The sequence below is a fragment of the Microcaecilia unicolor genome, unplaced genomic scaffold, assembly GCF_901765095.1.
Source record: "Microcaecilia unicolor unplaced genomic scaffold, aMicUni1.1, whole genome shotgun sequence".
NCBI lineage: Eukaryota > Metazoa > Chordata > Amphibia > Gymnophiona > Siphonopidae > Microcaecilia > Microcaecilia unicolor.
Window position 1 is genome coordinate 27,116 of NW_021963226.1, and position 24,213 is coordinate 51,328.

Here is a 24,213-nt window from a genome sequence, read left to right on the forward strand (position 1 = left end):
AATTCTGAGTGACAACCTCCTTCCCTCCGCCAGGGCCTTAAAAATGGGTCGTGGCTGGGTCTTCCAGCACGACAATGACCCAAAACATACAGCCAAGGCAACAAAGGAGTGGCTCAGGAAGAAGCACATTAGGGTCATGGAGTGGCCTAGCCAGTCACCAGACCTTAATCCCATTGAAAACTTATGGAGGGAGCTGAAGCTGCGAGTTGCCAAGCGACAGCCCAGAACTCTTAATGATTTAGAGATGATCTGCAAAGAGGAGTGGACCAAAATTCCTCCTGACATGTGTGCAAACCTCATCATCAACTACAGAAGACGTCTGACCGCTGTGCTTGCCAACAAGGGTTTTGCCACCAAGTATTAGGTCTTGTTTGCCAGAGGGATTAAATACTTATTTCCCTCTGCAGAATGCAAATAAATTCATATACTTTCCACAATGTGATTTTCCGGATTTAATTTGTGATGTGCTATCTCTCACTGTTACCAATAACCTACCCTTCAATTATGGGCTGCTCATGTCTTTGTCAGTGGGCAAACTTACAAATCAGCAAGGGATCAAATACTTATTTCCCCCACTGTACTTTCCACAATGTGATTTTCCGGATTTAATTTGTGATGTGCTATCTCTCACTGTTACCAATAACCTACCCTTCAATTATGGGCTGCTCATGTCTTTGTCAGTGGGCAAACTTACAAAATCAGCAAGGGATCAAATACTTATTTCCCCCACTGTATGTGTTACATAAATTGACTAACACAATTCATAGGATAAAAAATGATGTAAAATAAAAGTTGTGAATAAAATGCTGGCCTAGAGCAACACTGTACACACAATGTAAAGCTGACAGTTTTGTAAATGTTCACAAAAAACTCAAAAAAGTGATTTGCCAAACAGTATCATGTGACCACACAACATTGGAATCTGAAGACAACAAGTTCCAAAGTTATTTTCATAGGTAAAAAGCACATTATCTGAGTTAATCAGCGGTCTGAAAACTGCCCTCCCTTAATGCAGCTAAACCTTTAGCCATTTCAGAGGTGGTGTTCCCAGAGCATGATTTGGTTGGAGTAGGTAAATAGCATTTTCAGCCTAGACGCATACTTTTGCTTTGAAAAGCCACTCATAACATGTTGTTGGTTTTTGGGAAGACCTGTAGCCATAGAAGCCTTACCTCATCGCCGCTGTACTGTTTCAGGCAATGTAACAGGCGACTTGTATTAGACAACCAGAAAGATGTCATTTGAAAGTCATCATTGTGTTTCTGAAAAGCACAAAAAGAAAAGTAACAAATCCCTTCAGCACAATGAGCTGCCTTTTTTTTTTAGCTAGACATTTTCTCTCTTATGCCGGGTTACAGTATGACCAGGGCCGCCGGGACAAGGCTGCCCCCGGGCCCCGCCCACCCGAGGTCGCCACCCACCCGAGATCACCGGGCCCACCTCCACCCGCTATCGGGCCTGGCCCTCGGAACTAACCTTAAGCCTCCTTTCACTTCGCAGCAAGCAGCGGCAGGGCAGACCTCTCCTCCTTCCTTCCGTGCCCCGTCCTCACGGACGTTACGTCAGGCGAGGGCGGGACATGGAAGGAAGGAGTGGCCTGACCTGCTGCTGCTTGCTGCGAAGTGAAAGGAGGCTTAAGGTTAGTTCTGGGAGTGACGGAGGGCGGGCCAGGCGGCGGCGGCGCCGGGCCCCCCTGGAGGCCCGGGCCCCGGGACTTTTGTCCCCCCTGTCCCCCCCTCTCAGGGGCCCTGAGTATGACATGTCTAAGAAGACTTACTGAAGACCTACCCTTCAACCCTCTGGTATTCAGATAGGTTTTATTGTTAAGCAGGTGAAAAAATATGCAGGAAATGGACAAAGATAAGAGACACAGGTGCATGTCAAAGTGTTTTTGTCCCTTCACTGTCTCTGCTTATCTTCCTTTAGTCCCAGAGGCCAGATTTAGTCACCACACCTCTCCCATTCTCTTAGGTCTTCCAAATTCCACAATATATCACTAGCAATGTTATCCATGGAAACCTGACTCATGGTACAAGTTTCCTTTGATTCTGCCAGCTGAATGCAGTAAAAGATATCATAGGATCCAAATACAGGCTTTTCAAATATAATGTATGCAACGCAGAGACTCGTGGCATGATTGGAACTATGTCTGTGGAAAAGCATAATCCTGCCTTCCCCCTTTAGCGTCTTTTTCAAAGGAAGAGGGGCCCCACTGAGAAGGTGAAATTGGCAGTCTCATGCAGTGCCATCACAACTCATTGCAGCCCTCCCTAGCTTGTAGGAGTTGCACTTCTGTTTCTGGATGGAGTCTGAAAAGGACCCAAAGTGTTTAGAACTGTGAAAAAAAGCCAAGCTGCTCTTCAGCCCAGTGTTCTCAGGAAACCACACTCCAACAAGAAGGAACATACCTATCTAATGACTAGATTTTTTGCAAATGTATTTGCTGTGAACCGCTTAGATTTTAAGCGGGTTATAAATGTTTAAAATAAATACATAAATATTACTAGGTAACAAGAAACCAAGGGGTCCTTTTACTAAGATGTGCTAATAAATTTATCACGTGCTAAATGAAAAAATGTCCATTATATTCCTGTGGGCGTCTTATTTAGTGCACCTTAGTAAAAGGACCCCCCAAGAGCAGGGGCGTAGCTAGACACCCAATTTTGGGTGGGCCTGGGTCCAAGATGGGTGGGCAGAACTCCGCCTTGTCCCACAAGTGATTTGGTCTCTCCCTCTCTCACTTGCATGCCCATATGGTCTCTCAAACACCCCCCCCCCCCGGCATACCTTTTAAATAGCAAATTTTCACCAGCAATGAGCACCAACCAATATACACTGCTTATGTTGGCCCCACAGCCTTCCCTCTGATGCAACTTCCTGCTTCTGCATAGGCGGGAATACATCCAAGGGAAAGCTGTGGGGCCAGTGCGAGCATTAAGTTTCAGTTGCTACTCACTGCAGGCGAAGATCTACTATCTACAAGGTATGCAGGAGGGACAGTTGTTGGGAATTTTCTGCTGGTGGGGCTTGGGGATCCCTGCTAGCCACATCATAGGTGTGCTGCTACTGGATGGGCCTGGGCCCACCCATGGCTACGCCACTGCCCAAGAGATCAATTTTCAGATGGGACATCCATGAATATCTGGGTATTCACCCAGAGTATATGCCAAGGTTAAGCACGTTTTCAGAGCACTGGAAATATACCCCCTAATTCTATACAGTGTGCCACAAGTTAGGCGAAAATTAGGTACCAAACTTTAGCCAAACGGAAGTTATGCGCTTAGCTTCACTTAGGTGGTAACTTATAGACCAGCACCTAAGTACTTTAATGTGTAATTGCAATGGGGGCATGCACTGGAGTGGGGCATGGTGGGTTAAACACATAGGTGCCACTCTTATCCTATATAATAAAACGCACCGCCAACACTCTGAAGCTGACTGCATGGCTGAGGCATTCCTGCTCTCTATATCCATCTCCTGAATTGACATCACGTACTTCCGGGTTTGTCACAAGCAGAAGTGACCAACCACACGAGGTTTCTCGGCTTCAGAATGTTGGAGGTGCATTCTATTAAATAGGATTGGTCAGTTCCTTGAAGCACAGCCTCAGCGTCCTGCACAGTAACGCTCAGACACCAGAGAGGGGGGGGGGGGGGGCTGACACCAGAGAGAGGGAGGGGCCTGACACCAGAGGGGGGGGGGGGGGGGGGGGGGGAGGTATCTCTGTCACACACACACTCTCTCTCACAGTCAATGTCTTTCTCTCTCACTCTCACACACTCTGTCTCACACTGTATCACATTCACTCTCTATGTGTCACACGGTCACTCACACACTCTCTTGGTCTCATACACTCAGTCTCACAGAGAGTCTGTGTCTCACACATACACTCTCTCTCTCTCGCACACACTGTATCTGTGTGAAACACACTCTCTCTCTCTCACACTGTGCCTCACATACACACTTGCACACACTCTCATTCTCACACACACACTCTCTCTGACACACTCGCACCCAGACTCACTCTCTCTCACACAGTCACTCTCACATACACACTCCGAGGAAAACCTTGCTAGCGCCCGTTTCATTTGTGTCAGAAACGGGCCTTTTTTTACTAGTACAATACTATAAGTTGCGTGTTTAGGTGCCAACACTTACACCTGCCTTTTACATGGTGTAAATGTTGGTGCCCAAATGTTGGCACTAGAAAGCAGCACGGGGACAGGAATTTCGCCCATCCCCAGTGGAATCTAACTCATCCCCACCCACCCCCACTGGAAATCTCCTCCATCCCCGACCGTACCCGCAAGTAATCCCCCTCCATCCCTGCCTGTCCCCTGTGCTAAAATAACCCAATGTGGTAAAATAACCCAACTTAACAGTAGCTCATGTTGATAACTTCCCCTCTCAGTGCTTATGGGGATTTTAATGCTATCAACCATATCCATTCATACTTTATTTGTGTTATTATAATTGCCATGGCACAAGGCAAGGATAGGTAGGCTAGCCTGGCACTACACTTTCGCAGGAACCCCACAGACCTGCAACCATCCCCATGGGAGTCCCGTGGAAGTGGAGGGGATCCCTGTGGGAACTGCGGGATTCCTGCTAACCCCGTTCCCATGCAGCTCTCTAACTGGTACCCAAATGCCAATTTAGGCTCGATTCTATGATGGAATCTGGACGCCCAGATGCTGTTATAGAATACTATCTTAGTGCACAGATTTTTGGGTGCCTAATTTTAAGCACCCGCCCCTATAATGTGCACCACTGAAAATACATGCCTATTCTACATGTAGTCACGTAGACATTGGGTGCCTAAACATCTACAATATACATCTAGACCTTACACACCAGGTTATACCAGGTTTTAGCATGGATGCTTAATATCTGACCCTATACAGTGGGGGAAATAAGTATTTGATCCCTTGCTGATTTTGTAAGTTTGCCCACTGACAAAGACATGAGCAGCCCATAATTGAAGGGTAGGTTATTGGTAACAGTGAGAGATAGCACATCACAAATTAAATCCGGAAAATCACATTGTGGAAAGTATATGAATTTATTTGCATTCTGCAGAGGGAAATAAGTATTTAATCCCTCTGGCAAACAAGACCTAATACTTGGTGGCAAAACCCTTGTTGGCAAGCACAGCGGTCAGACGTCTTCTGTAGTTGATGATGAGGTTTGCACACATGTCAGGAGGAATTTTGGTCCACTCCTCTTTGCAGATCATCTCTAAATCATTAAGAGTTCTGGGCTGTCGCTTGGCAACTCGCAGCTTCAGCTCCCTCCATAAGTTTTCAATGGGATTAAGGTCTGGTGACTGGCTAGGCCACTCCATGACCCTAATGTGCTTCTTCCTGAGCCACTCCTTTGTTGCCTTGGCTGTATGTTTTGGGTCATTGTCGTGCTGGAAGACCCAGCCACGACCCATTTTTAAGGCCCTGGCGGAGGGAAGGAGGTTGTCACTCAGAATTGTACGGTACATGGCCCCATCCATTCTCCCATTGATGCGGTGAAGTAGTCCTGTACCCTTAGCAGAGAAACACCCCCAAAACATAACATTTCCACCTCCATGCTTGACAGTGGGGACGGTGTTCTTTGGGTCATAGGCAGCATTTCTCTTCCTCCAAACACGGCGAGTTGAGTTCATGCCAAAGAGCTCAATTTTTGTCTCATCTGACCACAGCACCTTCTCCCAATCACTCTCGGCATCATCCAGGTGTTCACTGGCAAACTTCAGACGGGCCGTCACATGTGCCTTCCGGAGCAGGGGGACCTTGCGGGCACTGCAGGATTGCAATCCGTTATGTCGTAATGTGTTACCAATGGTTTTCGTGGTGACAGTGGTCCCAGCTGCTTTGAGATCATTGACAAGTTCCCCCCTTGTAGTTGTAGGCTGATTTCTAACCTTCCTCATGATCAAGGATACCCCACGAGGTGAGATTTTGCGTGGAGCCCCAGATCTTTGTCGATTGACAGTCATTTTGTACTTCTTCCATTTTCTTACTATGGCACCAACAGTTGTCTCCTTCTCGCCCAGCGTCTTACTGATGGTTTTGTAGCCCATTCCAGCCTTGTGCAGGTGTATGATCTTGTCCCTGACATCCTTAGACAGCTCCTTGCTCTTGGCCATTTTGTAGAGGTTAGAGTCTGACTGATTCACTGAGTCTGTGGACAGGTGTCTTTCATACAGGTGACCATTGCCGACAGCTGTCTGTCATGCAGGTAACGAGTTGATTTGGAGCATCTACCTGGTCTGTAGGGGCCAGATCTCTTACTGGTTGGTGGGGGATCAAATACTTATTTCCCTCTGCAGAATGCAAATAAATTCATATACTTTCCACAATGTGATTTTCCGGATTTAATTTGTGATGTGCTATCTCTCACTGTTACCAATAACCTACCCTTCAATTATGGGCTGCTCATGTCTTTGTCAGTGGGCAAACTTACAAAATCAGCAAGGGATCAAATACTTATTTCCCCCACTGTATATCTACAGTAGCTTCATACACTCTTATGTCCATTTTTCCATAGGTATAAAACGGCACATATTGGAGTGTGCACCTAGTTTTACAGGTGCAGAACTGCTGAAAATGAAACTCTAATGGCACTTAGATGTTCAGCACTTGAATGTGTACGTGAAATACGAAAACTGATCCTCCAAATATTCAGCTTCAGTAAAATTAGTATCCCTGTGGTAGAGGGCTAAATCACCAGAGAGACACCCAAGCCCTGAGGTAGATAGTCCCATGCCGATTATGTTAGAGACTTTGTGAGAATAATCATTGCATGAGCAAAATGACAATTCCTTCAGGACTGGAGACTTTGCTGTAAAGCATGCTGTTGGGATATGGTGTGATAAATCCAAAATGATTATCACTGTCACTGCAACCCAGGATCTTCAAACTTCAGAGAGCTCCAACTGTACCTTTAGCACTTTCTTAGTGCTGTTGATGGTAGATGTGAGGAGGGAGTGCACCTTCTGGTCATCATTGATGTAGTCTGCATGTCTGATGCACATGAACAGGATGTAGGCAGGGAGGCACGGCACTGTGGCAGACACCAGCTGAGGTTTCAGGTCTGAGAAAGCAAGAGATGCAGTTAGTCATAATATTGCAGAAGTGGATATTTGGTAGCTAGGTTTCAACGACACAGGGACATGTGAGCTGCCAGAAACATCACAGATACATTGCTGGATAATAGCAATGATGGTGTTGTCACACTTCCTGACATTCCCCAGGGAAATGAATGATCCAACTAGCACTGACAGGAATGTTAATAGATATTACCATAATACGGTCGGTAATACAATTATCACACTTTACTATAAAGATAGGAGTACACAGAATACTAATTACTGGCCCATAAGCAAGAATCAGCATAGAAAAGCTTTCACCATACAGAATTACTCTAGTTTCCCTGTAACATACCCCAGTAGATGCCGATTCTAAAAGGGGGCAGGGAAAGGCAAGGGTTTGAATTCTCTAGGAACCCTGAACAAGAAGATAAAACTGAGGATCTTTACACTGTAAATCAGGACTTGGGCCATGACCAAATGCAAAACGGAGGCCCTGATTATTCAAGCAGCAAATCTGCAGCAGAATTCACATTTTCAGAGTATATTTTTCTTGCCAGACGAGCACTATCAAGAAGCTATGGGGGGAGGGAGGATATTCATTTTTGAAACCCACTCTACTGCTCCCTATCAGAGCTTCCTAAAACTCATGTCTCCAGCTAACAGATATATATATATATATATATATATATACTTCCACGTTTTTTTAGGGGGGGGGGGGGAGTTTACATATGATATATATATACAGGGCTTTTTTTGAGGGGGTACTTGGGGGTACTGAGTACCGGCACCTTTTCCACTGTCTACTAAACTTGACCCATGGTTCTTGTATTTTAATGAAAGAGCTCAGGTTCTACATACAAATTCTGCCTTGTCATAGATTATATGACTGGTTACAGGGGTCCTGGCTATTGTAGGGTGGGTCCCTCAATGATCACTCCACCCCTAAAGGGTGGCCTGGCATTTGAGTACCGGCACCTTTTTTACTAGACAAAATGCACTGTATATATATATATATATATATATATATCATATGTAAACTCAACCCCCCTCCCCCCCCCAAAAAAAAAACGTGGAAGGTTAGCAAGGTTTACCTACAGTGTAAAAACTCTTCCAGTTCTACTAAGGAAAACAGTTGTGAATGTGCAAAGTACAAGACCACCAGGGAACAGCTAGGACAGGTTTTGCACTAGAGTACAAAAAATACAACAACAAAAGACGACACTGATGCATTTGCCCCCTCCTCATCCTGCTAATGGATGACTCCATGTAGCATTATACTACTTTTGCTGTTGTGGTCTTGTCATAGTTATCCAAAAAGCTATTGGGGGGGGGGGGGGGAATCAGATAATCAAGTATGTTCAGGGGGATCTGATGCCATAGGGAAGGACTTTACCTTCAGGCAGGTACTTATGGAGGCCTGGGGGCAGGTGAAAATGCCAACATCCATTTTAAGACGTGGAATCCACGTCATCGTTGTGTTAAGCTTGCCCCTACCACTTCTCCTGCCAAAACAAATTTGGTGAGCATCACCATGTGTAAATAGCCCCCTTTCTAAAGTAGCATTTACACATGTATGAGGATCTCAAATAACGGCTTATGGGAGCGATTCTATAACTGAGGGCCTCCACTTAGCTGCCCTGAAGTCGTGAGCTGTAAAACAGCACCTGGGTCTTCAGACCTGTTTAGAATACTAGCATAATCTGGTATCAGTGCGCCTACACTACACTGGCTACCAATCAAAGAACGCATCACTTTCAAAATCTGCATGACTGTTCATAAAATTATTTATGGCGAGGCACCGGGATACATGACAGACCTCATTGACCTGCCAACCAGAAACACCACAAAATCTGCACGATTATATCTAAACCTCTACTACCCAAGCAGCAAAGGACTCAAATATAAATCCACCTACGCAACCAGCTTTTCCTACCTAAGCGCACAACTATGGAACTCACTGCCAAAAGCAGTAAAAACTACGCTCGACCACCTAAATTTTCGGAAAGCACTAAAGACAGACTTGTTCAGAAGAGCATACCCCACTGACCCAACATAAAAATACCAGTCGCTTGCGACACACTATAACCAAAGACCGTAACGGATATTACCTGACTCTTCTTCCCCCTTTCCCTCTCTAAGTTCCCCCCATTTCCTACCATACATATACCTCATTATACCACAATATCACTTTGTATTCATTCATACTATGTATTTGTTCAAACCGCAACCGGCTAACACCGTTAACGGTTATATGTAAGACCCATTGAGCCTGCAAAAGGTGGGAAAATGTGGGATACAAATGTAACAAATAATAATAATAATAATAATAATAATAATATTTACATGCCAGCACTTACACCAGCCATAGAGCTGGTATAAGTGGGGGGCTTAATGAAGCAGAAACGAATGCAACTTACAGTATTCTGTATGTTATGTGCTTAAGTGGGAGCCTCGCTCACATCTGTCTAAGCTCCATCCATGTGTTTGCTCCCCCCCCCCCCCCCCCGTGCATTTTGCACTATATAAGTTAGGTACGCTGTTACAGAATAGTGCTTAGACACACTGTTAGCAGTTTTGTAGGTAGGCATACACTTTCCCCCTAATTCTATAAAAGTTGTCAAAAACTGTGCATGTTAATTTGGGCACATGACCAATTTGTATGCACAATTTAATTGAATGAGTCAATTAGTGCCAATAATTGGCTTTTTAACAATTATTGGCACTAATTAGAATCAATTAAGATGTACTTGGCTAAATTTTATGTGCGTCCCAAAAAAGAGGGTGCGGAAATGGAAGGGGTCATGGGCAGTTTGAGGCGGATTGTGGGTTATGTGCACAAATTATAGAATAAGGGGGTTCCGTACGTTTTCATTAGTACAAATGGATGCACCTAAATTTACGTGCGAGCCCTGGGACCTAAGTGCTATTCTATAAACCATGCCTAATTTTAGACAGAGCTTAAAGAATAACGCTTAAGTGGGGTTTTTTTTTCAGCACTGACTTTTTAGGTGCAAATTACAGATCTCACCCATTTGTGTATAAATGTTAGTATTCTATAAATGTGTGTGTGAAAGGGGCACATAAATCTGGGTGCCTTACATTACAGAACTGCCCCATATTTATTTACAATATTTGTATCCCTCACATTTACAAAGTTCTAGGTGGCTTATAAAATCACATCCACAATCAAATTACAAACATTAAACCATAAGACATAAAACATTTGTCATTTGCCCTAATATTCTAGCTCTCCCGTTCCAAGTTATCCAATGATAGCCAGGATCAGCTGTGCTGTATAGCCCTGTTCCAGGTAACACATTAGGCAGACTACACTGGATTACTGTGCTTGCTGTGGTTCTATTCTGAGAGACGGATATTCGAAAGATTCAAGTGTCTTAACTTAAAGCATCAAGAACTTAGATTGGCTTACAGGAAAGTTTCCCTCCCTCTGAGCACCTAAATTTAGGGACCTGAGTGGGGTCAGATTGGGGGAAGTAACTCGGGAGGCTCAGTGCTGATTTCTCATGCTAGACTCTTAACTCAGTCATCTAAATGTAAGGGAATCAACTGCAAGCCTAAAGTTAGGCACTTACTAAATTAGAAGAATCTTCAGTAGTCTTATAAATGGTGACGCTTACATATATCTTCATTTGGTTAAATTTACCCAGGTTTTCAATGAGTGCCACTGAATATACCCAAATAACTTTACAACTGGATTTATCCATCTAAGTTTAGTTGGACAGCACTGAATACAAGATCTGTTTGGCTAAACCATAATCCTCCCCCCCCCCCCCCCCTCAACTCTGCCTCTTCTTACCTGGATACATTTTATGCAACAATTTAACCACTGGGTGAGGGGAGGGTGGATAGAATATTGTAAGTCAGGAAACTTCTCTGGGTAGCTCCCAAAGTTCCAAGACAAATTTTTGAATACCGACCTCTAAGTACCCAAGTTCTCATGAAAAGATGTCAAACTTTAGGTGTCTAAGTCAGGCATTCCTCTTTCTGTGAAAGTTTGACCTCTATGTTTGTGCATTACGGTTCCAGCAAGTTCCTTGATCTGCGTGTTATCCAACCTGTAATTAGGTTTCGGATGAGAAGAGGCTCATCTTCTTTGTAGTATTCCAGCATCCCTTGGAAGTCCTTCTCCTTTCTCTGCACGGTCACCTGTCTAGTCATTTCCTGCTGCCGCCTTTCCACCTGAACCATCTCATGGGACGCTGCAGAGAAAAACAGCAAAGGGATTCATCAAAACCTCTACAGACTGTATTTAACTCTTTGCTTTTATGCTTGTCAAACAAACTGTTATTGTTGTGATATAAATTTTAATTATGAAAGAAGCAAACCGTGTGATATGCAATCTGATTTCAATATCAGACACCATGGAAAAAGATATACCCCAAATCACATGCTCAGTAACCTGATAGGAATAAAATAGGCATGATTGAAAATGGGAAATTACTGCTACTATGAGTACAATTTTGATGGATAAGTACTTATTTCATACTTATGTAATAATTTTATAACTATGTTTATATTTACTATGTTTATGAGATTCTTAGAGGCATATTTTCAAAGCACTTAGCCTTCCAAAGTTCCACAGGTTTCTAAGTGCTTTGAAAATATGCCTCTTAATATACCACCTTTCTGTAATGCAACCAGAATTATATACTGTATTAAATGCTCATAACTGTTTGGGGTAGTCAGGTTTTCAGCATGTTTGCAAATGTGAGGATATGTATGAGACAGAATGAGTCGTCGGTGTCTGCAAATCTATCTCCTGCATATTTATTGTGGCTATCCTGAAACCCTTACTGGCTATGGGATTAATAGGACACATTTGAGAACCCATACCAGCATGTGTTTTGAATATGGCTAAGGATGGAAAATTACTGAATGAATACAGAGGTGGACAGGCAATGGGCACCACAGCAAGGTTAAAAAAAATACTCTACAATACTTTGCTTAAAGGTGGTACAGACAAGGACGGTATCTGAATTCAAGACAGCATGAGACATGCTCATGGTGCCTCTTAGGGACAGAAAGAGATAGTAGATGGTATGGATGGGCAAACTGGATGGACCATATTGACTTCATGTAACGTTAGGTGCACCAATGTTATTGAATTGGTGCTAGCGCATGGCATTCGGCTGCCAATTTATAGAATTACCAACTTAGGGGTCCTTTTACAAAGGCGCGTTAGCTTTTTTAGCGCGTGCTAAAAATAAGTGTGCACTAAATGCTAGAGATGCCCATATATTCCTATGGGCAACTCTAGCATTTAGCACACGCTAATCATTAGCACGTGCTAAAAATGCTAGCACCCCTTTGTAAAAGGACCCCTTGAAGATGAAGAATTATAGAAAGGCACATGAGAACCTTAAGGCCCACATAAGCCTACTGTATCTGAAGAATGCATCTGACTTCAAGAAGGCATGGGACAAAAACTTAGGAATCTGTAAGGGAGAGGAAGGAGCAATTTCCACCACCAGCTCTGCCACCCAATCTCAGCTAAGGATCCTCAGGAGCTTAGCTGAGATTGGGTGGCAGAGCCGGTGGTGGGAGACGGGGCTGCTGGTTGGGAGACAGGGCTGGTAGTTGGGAGACGGAGATAGTGCTGGGCAGACTTATATGGTCTGTGCCAGAGCCAGTGGTGGGAGGCGGGGCTGGTGGTTGGGAGGCGGGGATAGTGCTGGGCAGACACATACGGTCTGTGCCAGAGCCAGTGGAGGAGGCGGGACTGGTGGTTGGGAGGCGGGGCTAGTGCTGGGCAAACTTATACGGTCTGTGCCAGAGCCAATGGTGGGAGGCGGGGCTAGTGCTGGGCAGACTTATATGGTCTGTGCCCTGAAGAGGACAGGTACAAATCAAGGTAGGGTATACACAAAAAGTAGAACATATGAGTTTATCTTGTTGGGCAGACTGGATGGACCGTGCAGGTCTTTTTCTGCCATCATCTACTATGTTACATGTTACTATGAGCAGTAAATGGTATGGATGGGCAGACTGGCATATGGTTTTTATCTGCCTTCATTTTTTCATTTTCTGCTTTATCCAAGCACTTACATACAGATGTACTCTATATTATTAATAAGTAATATTCTTACATACTCAATATCAAAGCAATTGGAGCATGTTACAATGAAAGTAAATCAAAATATCATAAAAATGTACACAATGTAATACACAAAATATTTAACGAACAGAAAACACCCAAAAGACCTTCATGTCTAAAAGCACCATTACACACCTAGTTATGGGAAAGGCCAGGCCACCTACATGGGCATACATCCTGCTACAGCTCGTGAATCAAAATTTTCCTTAAATGAGCTGCTAGGTTGCCGGGCTGCCAGGGAGAAGGGGCTTCATATGGGTGAAATGGCTCCTCTGTACTTCTGGCTTGCACTGCCTTACTGAGACTGACCTGGTCAGGTGCCACCATTTTCCAAGATGGTGGAGCCAGAGGCAGGAATAAGCAGGAGTTATTCCTGCTCCTCCGCTTTTGTAGGTGTGTGTGTGGGGGGGGGGGGGGGGGGGGGGGGGCATGGGGTTTGAGGCACTTGGGCCATCAGGGCTTTCTTTTGTAGGGTTGGGGAGTCCGGGGCCATTTGGTCCACCATAGCTTTCTTTTGTGCTTTATTTTAAAGGGTTAGAGGGCAGGGGGATCTGGGCCTGTAGGGTTTTTTTTTTTTTGGTAGATGGAGTTTCTGGTAGCCCAGTTGGGCCACCAGAGATCTTGGGAGACCTGAAGTGAAGTGCCACACTTCACACCTCAGATTACCCTCTGATCCTACACAGCTCGAGATTGCATAAAGATTCAGTACTATAAGAGGAATAAAAATAAAAAACAAAAACCAAACCTGTGCTACATTTTAGAAGGGTTTTTTTTTTTTTAACATCAGGAGTAATTTTTTATGGTATATCAGAAATACAATTTCCATGTGTTTTGCCTGACTACTGAGCTACCCTTTGGCACAGAAACTGAAAAAGTGCTAATTTATGGAAGAGGAAGAGCTCTGGAATCTCAATGTATGGAGTACTTAAGTTCAAAAATCAGAAAATATATTTATCTGCAATAGCAGCTTCCTTCTGGTGTGGGACCCTTCTCGTAGTATGAGCCCCGACACCTGGGCATTTCATGCTACATTATTGGTGGGTGGGTGGGTGGGTGTGGAGGGGGGAGGGGTAGCAAAAGTTGGCTTAGGGTGCTGCAACTCCTTGCGATGGCCCTGTAGGTACCCCTGACAGTTTCTCCCCAGGCAGGATCAGGTGGTGCAGGAAATAGAAAAAAAACCCCAAAACAAAACAGATGTGGCGGACCCTGCAGCTTTGATCAGTCATCAAATTCTCATCCTCCTTACTAGGGGTCTGTGGTCACCCTTGAGGACCATAACTGCTGCATACAGAATACAGGGCAAAGTCTGAGTAGCAGGGCCGCCGAGAGACTAGGCCGGGCTCGGGGCAAGGCCGCCCCGCCTCCAACCCCCCCCCCCCCCCCGCCACTGCCGTCCCCCGTCGCTTCCCCTGCTGCTGCCACCCTCCGTTGCTCACCCTTCCGCTGCTGCTCCCCCCACCGCTGCAGTCCGCGGTCTCACCTGCCTGCCTCCAAGGCTCTGGGCCCCCTTCATTCAAAGCAGCAGTTGCAGATCGCATCTCTTCTGGCCTTCCCTCCCTGTGTCCTGCCCTCGTTCTATGTAACCTCCGGTTTTCGTGAGGGCGGGATACAGGGAGGGAAGGCCAGAAGAGAGGTGATCAGCAACTGCCGCTTTGAATGCAGGGGGCCTGGAGCCGAGGAGGCAGGCAGGTGAGACAGGTGACTGCAGCGCCGGCAGCCTGATCCTGGCGCCGGGCCCCCCTTGGAGGCCCAGGCCTGGGGAATTTTGCCCCCCCCTCTTGGCAGCCCTGCTGAGTAGAGCTAAAGAAGTAAGGATTTAGTCCACTTAGCAGTCTCTCTAAAAAAAAAAAAAAAAGTGTTACCTTCTAAATCTTGCACTTTCTTCATGTGAATCTTCAGCTGTTTCTTCAACTTCTTTTCATTCTTTTCTAATTTTTCTACTAACTCCTTAAGGTCCTGGAATTCAGAAAACAGATATTGTAAACTATGTTGCATGGTTTTATATAACCTTTTGAAATTGAGGCCACAAAGGTGGGACCCAAGTGATCTTTTCTTCTTCTAAATTACACTGTTTTCTTGAGGGGAAAGCCTACAAAAAATTATGTTAGAAGTTATTCAGAGAAACTTCTTTTAACCTTGAAAGTGCAGCTTTATTGTATTCTGTGTGGCTGCAAAAGCTCTGGGGTATGAAAGACTCCATGATGTTGTTTACCAATTTCTCAAGAGGCATATGTGTTATGGAGGTGAGATGCTAGGTACGGATGGGGAGAGGGATCTTGGGGTGATAGTATCTGAGGATCTGAAGGCGATGAAACAGTGTGACAAGGTGGTGGCCGTAGCTAGAAGGTTACTAGGCTGTATAGAGAGAGGTGTGACCAGCAGAAGAAAAGAGGTGTTGATGCCCCTGTACAAGTTGTTGGTGAGGCCCAACCTGGAGTATTGTGTTCAGTTTTGGAGGCCGTATCTTGCTAAGGATGTAAAAAGAATTGAAGCAGTGCAAAGAAAAGCTACGAGGATGGTATGGGATTTGCGTTACAAGACGTATGAGGAGAGACTTGCGGACCTGAACATGTATACCCTGGAGGAAAGGAGGAACAGGGGTGATATGATACAGACGTTCAAATATTTGAAAAGTAATAATCTGCAAATAAACCTTTTCCGGAGATGGGAAGGTGGTAGAACGAGAGGGCATGACTTTGGAGGAGACAGGTATGCGACCGCCGGGAGCTCGGGCCGACGCTTCGAGGGGTCCACAAGAGACATCGGACCTTAGTGCAGAGGAGGTAACGCTGAGTCCTCCTCTGTTGACAACGCCTCCAAGACCTGGGGGAGATACGACGGCAAGGGTGAAACAGCAAGCTGAGAAGCCCGGAAACGGAGCCCCAGTGGCTGTGCGTGGAGACCCCGTTGCGACATCATTGCCAGTGGGAACATCTTACCAGACGGGATTGGCGTTACAAACTCCCCTGTCTGTGGGAATTCTGAGCGAACTCTCGGTGAAGATTGGAGAAATTGTAAAACCATCTGTTGTCACAATGGAATCAATATGGGAAGCGCTTCAGGGTTTAAATGCAACCTTAAAACAAATAGCTGGTTCGCTACGAGGAGAGCAGGTGAAACTATCTGGTAAGGTTGGTGAGCAGACTGCCAAGATGGAATCACTAGATAATGAGGTAAAATCTGTTAAATCTTCTATACTTGCGGTAATAAAAGAAAACAACTTCCAGAAACGCAAGATTAACTATTTGGAGAATCAGATAAGGAGGAATAACGTACGTTTTTTGAACTTTTCCAAATCACCTCTTATTCCTGCTAAAGATATGCTGAAAAAGTACTTTGTAGAAATATTGGGTATTCCCTCTGAAAATTTTCCTCCTTTAACAAAAATATAATATATTTCTGGTGTTGGAACAACTTGATTTCCTCAAACTCCACAACCTGATTTAAATTTAACGCAATTTCTTGAAAGTTCTTTGGAAGTTGTATCAGAAAGGACGACATTGTTGGTTTCGTTCGCTCTAGAACCAGACCAAAATAATATTTTTAGACTATTTCCGCCACATTAATACTTCTTTCCTTGGATCAAAAATTCAAGTTTTCCCCGATCTCTCAAGAGATACACAGAAGAGAAGGAAGGAGTTTTTGTTGTTAAAAGCAAGAGTTCTCCAATTAGGAGGGACTTTTCTACTTAAATTCCCATGTAGATGTCATATTCTTCTGGAATCTGCTAATTATATATTTTTTTGAACCAGGAAAGTTGTTAGAATTTATTTCTAGTAAAGAGTAATGTATTTTCTCTGGATTATAAGTGCTAATGCTCGGCTGCGCCAGCTCTAACTCCTTCCATACTATAGATAAAATTATTTCTTAGGAATATAATTGTGTCTTATATAAGACAGTTTCCTAGATCTTGGATCACCAGTTGTGGACTAAATTGTGTTCTTTATTGACTGATTTGCATTTAATTTTATAATTAGTATTTGCCGTATTTCAATGATTTATGTTAATTGCATGAATGTAAATTTGATAACCTATAAATAAAAAAATAAAATAATAATAATAATAATAAAACATATAGAAAACGTGAGATAGAAGTGAAGACTAGATATTCAGCTTTGTGTTTCTGCATCTTTTATAGACAGCCGCGACCACGGACCCTGAAGCAAGACCCAAAACTCTGGCCGCAGTTGGCCGTGGGAAGGAATCGGACTGTAGAACTGCAAAGGATAAAGTTATTCTTACAGTAATGTCAATGTTTTTAAAAAGGATCATAAGAATTCACTGCATCTACATTGCTTCATCAGGGAAGAGGTTCATACAACGCTCTCATTTCCTCTTCCCTGATGAAGACAAGAAACCTGGCCAAGTCAGTGGAGGTTCTCTCAGTATTGAAATCTGCTACCAGTTAAGTAACACTATAGAAGTTATTGGGATTTTGAGCATTTTGCTGGACTGTGCATCAATGTTATAATTACAGAAATGCTGGATTGAGTCTAAATGCTATACAACAAGCATTCTTGAAATAAGTGAAATATATATTTTCCTTTCAAAAAACTTTTTTTTTTTTAGAAAAAATGTGGATCGATGATGATTTGCATTCTGTTGCTATATGAAAATTCTTGAAGCAGCGCAGATGCAGTAAATTCCACTGATCCTTCTTAAAAACACTGATATTACTATAATAATAAGACATTTTGGGAGCATGACTAAATAGTTAACAGAAATGATTTTTCTTTAATTCCCACTCTGCCATTATAGGATATTTAGAGAATTAGGTGCCTAGGACTGATTGTGTTTTGAGATTATTTGTGTGCATGCCTCCATTGTATGCAAACAGATCTCATACATATTCATTGTGGAAATTCTGAAAACATGGACCTGGCAAGGGTCGAGGTTGGTCACTCCCGGTTTAGCACATCTACTGAATCTCCTGCTATAAATGTCACTGCACGCCACTGATGCATTTCAAGGATCTTCCCTACTTGATAGTATAGGGATGATCCATGTATCTGGTGCCTACGGTGCTTAGCACAGAGTAGGACACAGAGCAATACACAGTTTCTTACCAGATTTTCATTTGTGAGTCGAGTAATTTCTTGCTGGACGCCAAACTCCACTTGGGCTTCGGGTGACAGCTGAAGTGCCTGTAGCAGGACCTGCTGCTGCTTCTCCACTTCCTCCTTCAATGCTTCAATATGAGCCGTCAGAATTTCCACCTCTTCTTCATGCTCTCGGCTCTGGGCCTGCAGCTGGGCCTCCAAGAGTCTGCCAGTACAGAAGAGAGATATTCACTATGGTGTAATAAGGAGGAAAAGGTGATTCTTTGCTCAGACACACAGATCTTTTTATACTGGACTTTGAAATACACAACCATTTTACTTTTTGTTGAAACTGGAGATATCTCATTAGAGGTGGAAATTTTGCCTAGCCACAGAATTGGGTGATGGCAGCTTAGGAACTACATACTTCCAGGTCTAAGGAAGAGGCAGAAAGGACAGTATCCAGGCAACACTTTTTCACGGAGAGGGTGGCGGGTGCCTGAACTACCCTCCCGTGGAAGTTGTGAGTATAAAAACAGTGACGGGAATAAAAAATATGTGGTAGAAACACAGAGGATCCCTATATAGGAAGAGGATGGAATCAAAGCAAAACTTAGATGACTTCACACTTTACACCAGGCACAGAAGGGTGTAACCTGCATGGTACAACTCTGGACACCTTGTTGGACAGACTGGATGGCCCATACAGGTTTTTATCTGCTGTCATTTACTATGTTACATTATCTGTGTCTTTACCTGGAAGTCTCATCCTTACAACATAGCTCACAGGTGTTCAGTGTGTTGCCTTATATTTTGGGATTCGGGTTATTGAATTCAGTACTCAGTATAGTTCTCTCTCTGGGATGTGCTGTTTGAAGTGCTATGGGAATATGCTCGATTTTCCTTGAGCAGAAAGAGCGCTGTTATAGTCCCATTGGTTTAGTGCTCTCAACAGACAGAGTAGGCTCATTCCTACATTATTTTTTAAAATTGCACCATTGTACCAACCGGAGGTGGATAGGTGGCCTCTGTCCACTGGGGTATCTATCTCAAAGTCATAGTTGTAGTCGAATTTACGGATGTTATGGCTATAACTACATTATCTTTGGTTATTCAGAGGGAGGGGTAAGAAGGGGGAAAGAATTGGGGGGGGGGGAGAAAAGTCGATGATACGTTTTATGGTTGTATTGATCTAGTATATCTAAGCATCTATTATGTTACTCCAGTTCATGAAGAAATATTGTTGTATATTTTGAAGTATAATCAATAAAAAATGTTGAAACATAAAAAAAAATTGCAACATTGTTGTAGATGATGGCAGATAAAAGACCTGTACGGTCCATCCAGTCTGCCCAACAAGATAAACTCATATGTGCTACTTTATATGTATACTTGACCTTGATTTATCCTTGCCATTTTCGGGGCACAGACCGTAGAAGTCTGCCCAGTACTTGCCCCGCCTCCCAATCACCGGTGCTGCCACCCAATCTCTGCTAAGCTCCTGAGGATCCATTCCTTCTGAACAGGATTCCTTTATGTTTATCCCACCCATTTTTGAATTCCGTTACCGTTTATTGTTTTTCTCTTTCTATCAATTTAATCTATTTGAACAAATTTGTTGGTGATACACTGGCACACGTGTTTTCTAACATTTTTTTTTAATGTGCATGCTAATGTTTATAATTATATTTGGTTTAGCACCAAACTATAAGAATCGACTCATATTATTTTCTTCTTCAGTCTCCACAGCCTGAATCTTAGTATTATAGGATATACCATCTTCCCCCCCCCCCCCCATTCTGCTCCTGAGCTAATGAGTCTCCCTCATTGCTATGTTACATTTGCTGTTAAACCTACTTTCCTTGTTGATGCCAGGACTACTGCCGCCTGTAACAAGTGATTTTTTTCCAATTTAGGATGAGGGTGACTGTCATTTAGACAGGCCACTGCACACACTTTATGGGGGGTCTTAAAATTAGGTCCACAAGTCAATGGAATGTGGCATCACCACTGTGAACTCCAAAAGGGGATCTCCTAAATTGAAATACCCTACACTGGTATAATTCTTGTGGGTACAGTGCAAGTTTCTCCCTTGATGACTTCTGTAAGGGCATTTTCCAACATCCCTGGGTGAGGTTGAGTTTCATTATATACTCTGTATTACTCAACCAACTTAACAGCTTGCCCGTTCAGGGTACTGGATAAGCTTCAATCTTAGGGACAGCATTAACACAGTGGGAATTGATTGGTACTGGGGATTTTTTTTTTTTTTTTGGGGGGGGTGGGGGTGGGGTGGGGGTGGGACACCAGCATATCTTACAGAGCTATGTTTTACAGGATTTGTGTATACATAGGTGGAATCTGGGCCCAGCATAATTGGGCTCACACTTACACACACAACTTAACAGAATACTCTGCAGGCAGATTCCTATTTCTGATGTCTAAGCTTTTGCCAGGCTCTTTGCAAGAGCTTAAGGACTATAGATACTCTGACAGGGCTCAGCAGAGTGTTTAGAGAATTGTCTGGGAGGAAATCGATTCCTCACAATATGGCATAACACATATTTTACCGAAAGGTATCCTGTCTCTGAAGAATGTTTGCTAAATGTAAGAGAAGAGGGCCTGTTCAGTTTAGTTGGCTTCCTGGCTGTCCTGGTGGCAATGGAGCTTTAATGTGGTTAATAATATCCTTAGACGTATGGTCTAAGCTCATCGCAGTGCAACCAGATGATGTACGCACGGGTGCATTGATGGCCTATGGCAGTCCACGGCATGCAAATCTCTCTCATGAACATTCATTGTGGATATCCTGAAAACCTGACTGGCTGAGGTGCCTCCAAGACCAGCTTTGGGAACCACTGGTCTACGGTTTGCCGACGGTGGGATGGGGCACCTACCACACTGACCTCATTCACTTGATTGTACACCATCTGAAAAACTCAGCGCTGAAATGTGGAAGTACAGTGGGCCTGATATCCGGCAGGACTTATCTGGGTAGGAGCAGCTCCTACTTGGATGTCCTCCACACCGGGTCATACCTGATATTCCGTGGTATTATCCAGATGCCGCCACTGAAAATCCTTCCTGACTGCTGTGGCACTATCCAGATAGTGGAGGAGTAGTATGGAGAAGAAGCCCAAGCAGGGATTTTGAGTTATCTATTTAGTGGCAATATTCTGTTTGCTAACCGTTGGATAAAGTTAATACAGCAAAAAGGCAATCCTAACTTTTATCTGGTTGGTTATCCAGCTGCTAGACTGAATATCGCCGAGATTTGGATAACTGCCAGCGGCCAGGTTATACTCAGATATCCGGCACCAGCTGCTATCCATATACTGATGCTGAATATTCGTGCATAAAAAAACCCCCACAGCATCCAGCATCAAATTAAATGATGATCACCATAGTCGAGTATCAGGCAGAATGTTTTCAGTTTTGCAAGCAAGCCAAAATGCTTCAGGCTCTGTACACATATGGAACTGCATTGAGACGTCTCTACAAGGGAGAGCGTTAGCAGTAAATTTGAGAAACTGAGATCATACTCCATTTACTCTGGCTTAGGAGTCAGGTTCAGTACCGTCATGCTATGCGTAACAGTAACCCATTTGCAGACACTGCTACTAGGAGGAACCTCACCATGGAGCCACTGATAAGCCAGAAGATTTTCTAAACATATTCATCACACAAGATTACTGAGGAGCACACAGCTTTGATAACTGCCTGCAATAACCCAAGCTCCTCCTCCTACAGGACAGAAACTTTTTTTTTTTAAATTCTCATATGATGTCAGAGAAATACATTGCTTTGAACTAAGAAAAACTAACTTGTGTGACTCAGAATGCCATTGGGCAGTGGGGATCCAAAATGTACCTCTTTGTGTCAGCGTCCATGTGCCATCCCTAGAACATACTTTGGTGAGTAAACATAGGCACCAGTAGAACATCAAACCCTGTACCTTTAGGATGTACACAGGAACCCTGTATCTATGGGGAAACCCTATAGTTATCTGGAGGTCATGATGCAAGTGAGGCAAAAAGGAGGTGAGTCATAGAGACATAGAAACATAGTAGACAAACAGAGGAGGTGGCACAGAAAGAACAGCATGGGAAGGGATTAGAGAGAAAGAAGCAAGAAAACATATTTGACCTGGCAACTTGCTTTAAGCCTTGGTAGGCCAGGCCGAGCTCCCCGTCTTCATTCAGGTACCCCCAGTCCTCAGTCTTGCTAGAAATAAAGGGCAGGAAAAGGGAAAAATAGGGCAGGAAAGAAAGGCAAAAGGTCAACTACAAAAGCAGCAGACATTATCAAAGCAAAGCAGCACATTTACAGATTCTGAAGCATATGACAAGAAAATGATTTTTTTTTTTTCTTGGAGAACAGCCGCTAATGCCAGAAAGTCAGGAAGAAATAAAGAGAAATGCAGCAAGAAAGGGGGCAAGCTTAGCTCTGCATTACTAAGCTGGGCACAGTAGGTTTCTTTAGGTGAGATAAAGAGTAATAGTTGACTCAAATAATATAAGTGGCACCATGTGACTTTACTGCCTTCCGGCCCTACAGGATAAAAAGAGGCATCTAGACAGGCCAAGACCAGAGCAGAAACACTAAATTATTTGTTTTGGTATTTAGTGAAGAGGATATTGGGGAGATATACACTCAAAATTATCTTAGAAAGTGATGATTCATGGGAACTGAAGTAAATAACTATGAAATTGGAGATACTGTAATAGATCAACAAACATTAAAAAAAAAAATCACCAGGCCCCGATGGTATTCACCCCAAAGTTCTACAAGAACTTAAGTATGAAATTGCAGATCTACTATTAGACGTGTATCCTATTATTAAAATCAGCCACTGTGCCTGAAAACTGGAGGGTGGGTCAATGTACCCAACTGCTGGACACCAAAAACCAAAATGGGAGACAGTAAGCTTGCATCCTTCCAGTTCAGCTGCTGTAGTTTGTGGTCAAAGCATGTACAGCAGCTGAGTTGGGTTTCAATGAATGTCAAAATGCTGACCCCCCCCCCCCCACCAGGAAAGAAAAAACAAAAAAAAACAATGCACATAAATGAGTTACTTAAGAATAGCCATACTGGCTCAAACCGATTGTCCATCTAGCCCAGTATCTTGTTTCCAACAGTGGCCAATACAAGTCACAAGTATCTGGCAGAAACCCAAATAGTAGCAACATTCCATGCTACCAATCCCAGGGCAAGCACTGGCTTCCCTCATCCCATGTCTGTCTCAATAATACACTACAGCCTTTTCCTTCATGAACTTGCCAAAACCTTTTTTAAAACCCAGATATGCTAACCGCTGTTACCACATCCTACAGCAAAGAGTTCCAGAGCTTAACTATTCATTGAGTGAAAAAATATTTCTTCCTATTTGTTTTAAAAGTATTGCTATGTAATTTCATTGAGTGTCCTAGTTTTTGTACTTTTTGAAAGAGTAAAACATCGATTCATTTCTACTCGTTCTACACCACTCAGGATTTTGTAGATCTCAATCATATCTCCCCTTCAGCTGTCTCTTTTAACGTTCTCCTAATGTTATATGTATAAAATCCTGGCACAAGAAATAAACCTCATTTCCCTTTTATCTACACATTGGGATTCGAAGGAATATACTTTCAAATTTACATCCAGTCAGCTCTTCTCTTCGTTTCTGAATGGATAACAGTTTTTCTGCTGCATCCTAGCACTGCTGATGTTTAGAATCATTCTTTCATTAAACAGAGTATTTCTATTTTGCTGTCTGGTTCTAATTAAAAAGAATGATGTTAGGTTATGCTACTCCTCATTCTACATAAAGTGAATTTAAAAATTAATCCAGGGAGACCCTAATGCCATTCATCTACCACCCCACTTAATATGGGTCTGTAACAACATGTGCTAGTTTCTGCCTGGATTGCTTTATTATACATTACAAAATTTATTCAGTTAACCAATTTTATACTCAGCAGTGTTGCCCTGTA

The 24,213-nt window shown here is 43.5% G+C and overlaps 1 protein-coding gene across 1 annotated transcript in view; it reads right to left on the minus strand.

Annotated features, from left to right (window-relative positions):
- The window catches only part of LOC115459087 (unconventional myosin-Vb-like), a gene marked incomplete at its 3' end in the record, with an annotated part of 135,313 nt that overhangs the window by 27,112 nt on the left and 83,988 nt on the right, over positions 1 to 24,213 (minus strand). The window contains 6 exon segments of the mRNA XM_030188955.1: positions 1,173 to 1,262; positions 6,935 to 7,086; positions 11,161 to 11,304; positions 15,062 to 15,155; positions 18,266 to 18,464; positions 22,385 to 22,462. Of these exon segments, the coding sequence (XP_030044815.1) occupies positions 1,173 to 1,262; positions 6,935 to 7,086; positions 11,161 to 11,304; positions 15,062 to 15,155; positions 18,266 to 18,464; positions 22,385 to 22,462 (757 nt within the window).